Source organism: Sminthopsis crassicaudata, chromosome 4 (assembly GCF_048593235.1).
Source record: "Sminthopsis crassicaudata isolate SCR6 chromosome 4, ASM4859323v1, whole genome shotgun sequence".
NCBI lineage: Eukaryota > Metazoa > Chordata > Mammalia > Dasyuromorphia > Dasyuridae > Sminthopsis > Sminthopsis crassicaudata.
The window spans coordinates 293,549,620-293,558,434 of NC_133620.1; the positions used below are offsets into that span (position 1 = coordinate 293,549,620).

At 37.7% G+C, this 8,815-nt stretch overlaps 1 protein-coding gene across 1 annotated transcript; it reads left to right on the forward strand.

Moving 5' to 3' along the window:
* The first annotated feature begins 599 nt into the window (after positions 1 to 599).
* LOC141566662 (olfactory receptor 2V1-like) lies at positions 600 to 1,556 on the forward strand. The gene has a single exon (XM_074311526.1). The coding sequence runs from the start codon at positions 600 to 602 to the stop codon at positions 1,554 to 1,556; it is 957 nt and encodes a 318-aa protein (XP_074167627.1).
* Positions 1,557 to 8,815: the final 7,259 nt, after the last annotated feature.

An 8,815-nucleotide genomic window follows, 5' to 3' on the forward strand; every position in this document is an offset into this window, starting at 1 on the left:
AAGGTGATGTAACTTTTAAACCTAAAGTGCTACATAAATATGATCTTCTTCCTTCTTCTTCTTCCTTCTTCCTCTTCCTTCTTTTTCTTCTTTTTTCTTTCTTCCTCCTCCTCCTCCTACTCCTCTTCTTCCTTCTCCTCTTTCTCCTCCTCCTCCTTCTCTTCCTCCTCCTCCTCCTCATCCTTCTTCTTTTCCTCCTCCTCCTCCTTCTTCTCCTCCTCCTCCTCCTTCTCTTCCTCCTCTTCCTCCTCCTCCTCCTCCTCCTCCTACTACTACTACTACTACTTCTACTATTACTACAACTTCTGCTACTATGGCAGCATAACAATGAACCTGGAATTAGGAAGAACTAATTTAAAATCTAACCTCAGACTTATTGGATGTGTGAGCCTGAGAAAAATATGTCTCCCATAGATTGGTATGAGATGATATAAATTTTCTAAAATTCTTTGCAAACTTTCAAGTGCTATATAAATACAAACTATAACTATTATTGATTTAAAGAGTGTTTTTGTCATGTAGTATGTAATTTCTCATCTTCAAAATATCCTTTCCCAGGTCTCTTTCTCTTCTTCTCATCCACTCTTTGATCTAGAATCATGGAATGGAGTGGCAACCAGACCCTCATCACTCACTTTATCCTTCTGGGTCTCTTCACTCAAACTCCTCTTCACTTCTTCCTCTTCTCCATCATTATAATCATGTTCCTGGTGGCATTGACTGGTAATGGCCTCATGATCCTTCTCATCAACATTGATTCACGGCTCCACAGTCCCATGTACTTCTTCCTCAGTTGGCTGTCATTAATGGACCTCATGCTCATCTCCACCATTGTACCTCAGATGGCTGTGAATTTCCTATCAGGCAAGGGGTATATCACCTTTACAGGGTGTGGCCTACAGATTCTCTTCTTCCTTACACTCACAGGGGATGAATGCTTCTTGCTGGCCTTCATGGCCTATGACCGCTTTGTGGCCATCAGCAATCCATTGAGGTATTCAGTGATCATGAACAAGCGTGTCTGTTGGATAATGGTGGCATTTTCTTGGCTCTTTGGTCTGACAGATGGATTAATCCAAGCTGTCTTTACTCTCCACTTTCCCTACTGTGGCTCAAACAAGATTGATCACTTCTTCTGTGATGTGCCCTCTGTCCTCAAGTTGGCTTGTGCTGACACCTCCCTCTATGAATCCATGATCTATGTTTGCTGTGTCCTAATGCTGCTTTTGCCTTTCTCTGTTATTTCTGCCTCTTACTTACAAGTCCTAGTGGCAGTTCTCCGAATGCATTCAACTAAGGGGAGACAAAAGGCATTTACCACTTGTTCCTCCCACATGACCGTGGTTACCCTTTTCTATGGGGCAGCCATAGCCACCTACATAAGACCCCAGGCATACCACTCTTCCAAACAAGATAAAGTAGTTTCTGTTTTCTATACTATGATCACACCCATGCTCAACCCTATTATTTACAGCCTAAGGAACAAGGAAGTCACTGGGGCCCTCAAGAAGCTGTTGGGGAGATGTAGCTATGGCAGAGCTCAGAACAATAATTGACAGTCATACAACCATTTATGTAAAAAATCCTGTTTACATTTAATCATTGTAATTATTCCATAGATCAGTATTTTGGTCTGGTATGGGTCTATGAATTTTTTAGAGTTAGGAACTCAGTGTGAGAAAATTCCCTCTGCCATTGCAGATATATAACTATATTTTTCAATGGTATATCCAAACTTGGTTTTCCCTTTATATCAGGATCACAGACTGGATCATCTCCATGTGGAAATCAGCTGTAATTGTTTAATATATCTTTTGTGAGGTTCAATTCCTTGACTTCTCTGTACTCTCTCCTTCCTGTTCACTGACTTCCCTCATAGGCAACAAGTTGTAGTGATGTATTTTATAGTATTCTGGGGCCTAAAGCCTTTGTAATCATCTTGCTCATTTGGTGTAGCCCAGGTATGGCTCCCACTCCCAACTCTCCCCACATCTCCTTGGTTTCCATCGGCTGGAATTAATTCATTTATTCCCCATGCTGATGTTGAATCACAAAGGATTTTCATCTTCTCTATAGAAATTACTGTGCTGTCGAATGCATGGGACTTTATTTATATACCCGGTGCTTCTTATAATGCTGGCTTATAGTGTGCAATGAACGATTTGTTTGTCAAGGAAACTACATAATTCTTACTGGCATCCAACTTAGTGCTTTGTTGAAATAGAGAACAGTGGGCTGTTTGAGTGTCTGACAAATATTCACTAAAATTGATGCTTGTCAATTGCCAGCTTTAATCCAGAAATCTCCAGCTAAACTTATGCTTAATCTTTAGGAGTTTTTTCTTATGTTCTTTCAATGTCTCTCCAAAGGTAATCAGATCATTCAGGTGCGCTAACATATCTAAATAGTTCATTTTGTCTTTTTCATTCCTTGTGAGTCATGGAAAACTAATTCTTTGGGTGACATTTGTGAAAACTGAATCTTTGTTTTCCTTGGGGACTGAGAGTAGGAAAGGGGAGATAAAAGTACATCTTTTTCAGGTTTAACATGAACCCAGGCCCAGCAGATAATGCAGGGCATCCTATCCTCACAAGATCATGTATTAATATTCTACAATAGTTTATGCGTGATAGGCATGATCTTCCCAGTTCATCATAGTGGTGTTGCCTAACATTTTCCAAGTGGTTTTTGTAGGGCCTCTGCTTCTGAGAGCGATTTTCATGGTTATTATTTTCAGAAGCATTGGAAGTCACAGAGTGAACAAGTCATTTGCATTTTTCCTAGAGCACACCTCAAACCCCATCCAGGAACTGACAACATTACAACTTTTTGATACAGTCTCTTTCTTAGGTGATCTGTCCCATTCTTTGAGAGGATCCAAGGCAAAGGTTTTGCTTTGCTTTGTTTTGTTTTTATAACCAATCCGGACTCCCACCTAGTAGAGTACTTTGCATATCAGTGGATAGGATTCAATTGGCACAGATAAGTATCAACAATTAAATGTCTTGGGAATTAAACCTCTGTCATTTGACATTGTGGACCAATCTTTAGTCCTGGATATTCTCTCTTCCTTGGGCTTTCCTGATGCTACTTTCTCCTGGTATTTCTTCTATTTGCCTTACCACTACTCAGTTTCTGTTGGTGGGTCATTATCTATGTTCCTCCCCTTATACTACACACACACACACACACACACACACACACACACACACTTTGTATTTTAAAGATCTGTCCTAGATCCAATTCTCTTCTTGGTGATTTTTTTCAGCTCCCATGGATTTAATTATCATTTCTATATAGGTAAATCCCAAAACTACACATTAGGCCATCATATCTCTCCTAAATTCCAGTCCCATATTACCAGCTATCTGCTAAACATCTTTATCAGCATATTCCATGGGCATCTCAATGCAAACTGTCCACAAAGAACTTTTATTTTTAATCTGAAGTTTAATTTTTTTTTTTTGAGGGAAGTACAATTCTTCCAATCATCCAGGTGTGGAAGTAAACAAACTTCATAGTTGGGGAAACTAGGTGACCTGAAGTGCCGCTGGGTCTGAAGTTAGGAAAATTTAAGTTTTTTAAATGTGACCATGGACACTTGCTAACAGTGTGACCCTGGGAAAGTCACTTAATCCTGTTAGCCTTCATTTCCTCACCTGTAAAATAAACTGAAGAAGAAATGGCAAACCACCTCAGGATCTCTGTCAAGAAAATCCCCAACTAAGTAATGAAGAATTGATTGAATACCAACAAACCTCATGGTCATCTTCAACTTTTTACTCTCTCTAATCAATCCACATATTCAATCAGTCTCCAAGTCCTTTCGATTTTAAACCTCTTTTTTTCTCTACTCACAGGACCACTCTTCTATTCAGGTTCTTTTCTCTCTTAAGTGAGAGCATGTGTAATTGGGGAAAGGAAGGGAGATTGGAAATGCAGATGGAACTAGTCTTTCTCTCCAGGAAAGTTTACTCTGGCCAGACTAGCCCCTCAAATTGGTAAGAAAGGGAACCTGGTAAGAGAAAGAAGGTAAGAGAACATCTAGCATTAATGAAAGGAAGATGAACCAAAGAATGTCAAGAGAAACCAGAGGAAAGTGACTGAAAATAAGAGAAATGTTGAAAGACAAAAAAGTCAAGGGGAAAAGCCCAAACAGAAACCTCAAATCACAAGCGAATGAACCAACATAAACATTCATAAAGACGATCAAGAATAAGCTAAAAATTCAAAGAGAAGTCAAAATATTATGAATAAGTATTATGCCAAGGATGGAAATGAACTAGGACTCCTTGATCAAAAAGAGAATTTTGCAAATAAAGAACAATAATGAGCAACTACGAAATGGTACAAAATTAAATCTGATAACAGATCTCTAAACACAGAATAGGGGGGGGAAAGCCAGTCAAATACAAAACGTAAATGACATTATGAACATGTTCTCCAAAGAAATAGAGGCATTGAAAGAGAAAAGAACAAATGTGAAATTTTTATTCAGAAGTGGAAGAAAATTTGCCAGAAGAAAAGAAAAAGGCAGTAACATTAAAAGAACAGAATTCAAGAACTATAGAAACTTAAGCAACTGACTTTAAAGACAGGATACACAAAGACAACTTGAAGATCATAGATTTCTGTGAAAAATATTATATACATGTAAATATGTATGTTATTTAATCATTTCAGTCCAACTCTTTGTAAACCCATTTCAAAGATTCTGGAGTGGTTTTCTATTTCCTTCTTCAGCTCATTTTATAGACCAGGAAACTGAAACAAAAAGGATCAAGTGATTTGCCTAGGGTTACATGGCTAGTAATTTTCTGAGGCCTGATTTGAATTTAGGTATTTCTGACTCTAGGCATGGAGTTCTATCCCTAAGAAACCTCACTATCCCTACAACTTATATATATACCTATATTATATTTATATATAACACATTATATAACTAAATATCACTATCTAGAGATATAGATAAATTCATGTATCTATCTATAAATCTGAATACTATATTGAAGGAAATAACAGTAGACAACTGTCTAGAACTTTTGAATAAAGAAAGTAGTGATCATTCAAATTCACACATTGCACCAGAAAGCAAATCCATACTAGAAAGTTCAAGGCATTGGAAGGTTAAATTTCACAATTGCAATAATAAGCAATATATTTTGCAAACAGTCAAGAAAAAAAATTTAAAATATAAAGGAATGCCACTCTGAATGATACAGGATAATTAATCAATCCAAAGAAATAAAAGGACTGGCATAAGATATTGCAAAAAATAAATAGGTCAAATTACAACCCATTAAAACATCCTACAAAGCTGAGAATAGCAATGAATAAAAACAAGTTTTTAACATAAAAGAGGCATTGACAAAAAAAAAAGAAAGAAAAAGAGAAGAAAAAGAAAAATGCAAACAACAGAGCTGAGAAAAACATTTGACCTTGCAAACTTGCAACAGAAACACATACACACAAAGCTAAATATGTATAATTATCAAGAAAAATACAAATCAAATAGACTTTTTTGGTTACAGGCTATTATTTTTAAAATAAACTGTAATTTGGGATAACAGAAAGGAAAAGGTAGAATCTTCTATCAACCAAAAAGACAAAAAGGACTAAAATTTAAATTTAATTTAACACAGAAGGTTCTTAACCTGGAGATCTGTGAATTTTTAATAGTTTGGTAACCATGTTTCAACATAATTAGGCTTTTTCATAATCCTATTTTTAAAATTGTATGCCTTTAAAAACATTATTCTGAAGTTTGTAGGCTTCACTAGACTATTGAAGAACTCCATGAATTTGGAACTTGGTATTATTGTTCTATATCTGAACTGAGCTAACTGTGAAACTAATTCCTTCTAGAGTATTATGTGATTTAGGACAGGGGTATAGTTATGCTCCGTGTAGTGAGGAGTTTCTTGATTTGTTAACATATCTTTGAAGTAAATATTCCTTTGTAGAAATGAATCCAACTGTCAAGTGGTTCTTATGCACTGTGCTGCAGAGACCCACAAGGGTCCTCCAATAACTATAGCATGGTCTTTGATTCCTTTAGTCAGATGGTCCCTAAGAGAAGGGTCATCCTTCTCTAGACACTCCAGTGTGTAAGAGTTTGAAGCACTCTGTCTATATTATAACCAGAAGAGGCAGCATGGCATATTGAGAAAAACCGTGGATTACTAGTCAGGGAACTTGGATTCAAGTCCTGATTCTGTTACTTGTGGTCTATGTGATCCTGGAGAAAACTTAACTTCCATAAAAGCATGATGTTAGATCAGATTCAAAAATGTCAATTCAATAAAACAAATAAGGGCTGCTGATGAGCTGAGGAGGGGAAACCCAGTTCAGACTTTAAACTGAGGAGGGACTTTCTGTGGATGAAAAGATTCTTCAGATGTTCTTGTTTGTGAATGACATTGTGGGTGAACGTTGCAGAACATATTGGAATACATCTGTCATGATTCAAAAACATTTGTCCTGATGTAAGCAAGAACAAGCAGTTGAAGAATCTATTGTCCAGATTTTAACATGCATTTGTGTGGAAAACTCATAGCACTGACTGTCCCTCAGAATATTTATTTGAGACAGAGAGTAGTTGGGCAATGAGTTGGACTCAGAATTAAACAATGTGAAGGACAAAAGACTAGAAAGCTTTTAGAAAACTGCAAAGCTTCTTTAACGATCTCAAGCTTGCCCATGAAGACAGAGACTCATTTTTTCCCACACAAATCCCACCCCCACAAGTCTGATGGATGAAGTAGAACTGTAGCATTGCACTCTCTCACACACAAGTATGGGTCCCATCTGTTCAGCATTCAAACATGTAGTCTGGATTGTGTTCAAGTTTGAACCATCTAAAAGATTTCTTACCACTTCATCCCCAGCTCAGAGGTCCAAGGGAAAATGACTTAAAGCTCAAGTTTTGCTGCTAGCTAGGGTTCCACAAGTTAGAAAGTTGTTCATTGTACAATATGAATCAAATATGGCACTGATGAGATTCTGATTATTGCTCCCAGCCTACTCCAGCCCTACCTCTAAACCCACAGAAACTAGAACAATGAGCATCCCAGCAGATTCTGTAACCGCATTGCCAGGTTACCCTATGACAGTCACCACAAAACGTGTCACAGAAATCAGCCATTCAGAAAGTAGCATCAGCATGATGCAGAACAAGACATTGGAAGGCAAGCCTCAATAAATCTTTCCCCTGACAGGCCACCTGGGCAGTTCCCTTTCTTTGTTTTCCTAAGTTGAATCATAATAGTTATAATATCGTTATTATGCATTAATACCCCCCATAGGCTTTGATGTATGCATTCTGGGTAACTACATGTGAAATTCCCCTAAGGGACCTCCCCATGTTAGCACACTCCTCTTATAAGCTCTAAGTGTATACATCTTTCAATGTTATTGGCATCATTTACTCTATAAAAATACTTGTCTTACTTTACTGGGCTGCTGACTCCTTCAGGTAGCTTGACCCACCTACTGGGTACATGTATCGCATTCAAATACCTTTGCTTGGGCTGGAGACTGAGCCTGACTAAGATGCATACCTGATACCTCGGGTCTTTCTGTCAGCTTCAGTTTTCTCATCTGTGAAATGGGGATAATAACATCATCCATCTCTTTTAAAGCACTACATAAACGCAGGTTATGACTGTTATTCCTTGTCCTCCTCTTCCTCCTGCTCCTCCTCTGCCCTCTACTACTACTGCTATTACTACAACTACTACTATCACCACTACCTATTCTCACTATTTCCTACACACAAAAGGAGCACAACAAGAGAGATTTATGCACTTGAGCAATAAAAGCTTAAATAGGTAACAATAACTACTATTATACTCTTTGGGCTTTGAAAAAAGATGTAAATAATTTAAACTGATGGCAGTGACAATATGTCATTATAGCAGGAGATTAAGATTTTAAAATTGGAATGTGCAACAGTTTGCAGGAATGCTGAATGACATTTTACCTCAGTTCTGCAGAGCCTGTATAATTTCCCCCAAATTCATGCCGTGTTGCCTACAAATTAGAGCTTTAAGTGGTTGCCTTCTATCAGGCACTTAATAGATGGGCTCATCATTTACCATCACCACCAGCTGATTGCTCTCTTGGACTTTATCAATCTCTCTTTCTGAAAGATGGAATCATCAACTCTGAAACTCAACTCTACTTCAGTACCACTTAGCCCGGGAACCCCTTCCCTCTCTTTGATTGGAGAAGGTAGAAAGTGGACATCAAAGAATCTCTCCTAGATCTTCTATTTAAAGATGATCCAAGGTATTATTCAACTGTGGAACTTCAACATACCCCTTCATCTTCCATTGCTTTTCAGAAAAAATGGTTGTAAAGAGAAGGAAGATGTGAAAGGTGAAGATTTATCATTTTCCCAAGTTTTGAAAGGGGAAGAGTTCCTTGATGGCAGGGACTAAATTTTATCTTTCTTTGTATCCTTAGAACTTAGCACAGTGCCTCGAATGGAGTAGGTGCTTAAGAAGTGTTTATTGATTGACTTACAAAAATGACTGATCTCAGGATCAAGGCCAGACCCAGCATCATGAAATCAAACTCATAAAGGTTGTTCTCAATCCTGGATGTATATTAACCTCAAGACTGATGATCTAATTGTTGGCGTTCAAGGATACAGGGGATCCCCAAAATATACTGAGGCTCCAAACCAGTTTCATGAATGTTCCAAAAGAATTTGGATAGATAATTTCTAAGTCAAGAGGCAAAGTTTTATTATAATTATAACACTAAAGCAGGCTAAATTCCAAGAGAAAAAGGTAGCAAGGAGCAAGCAGGT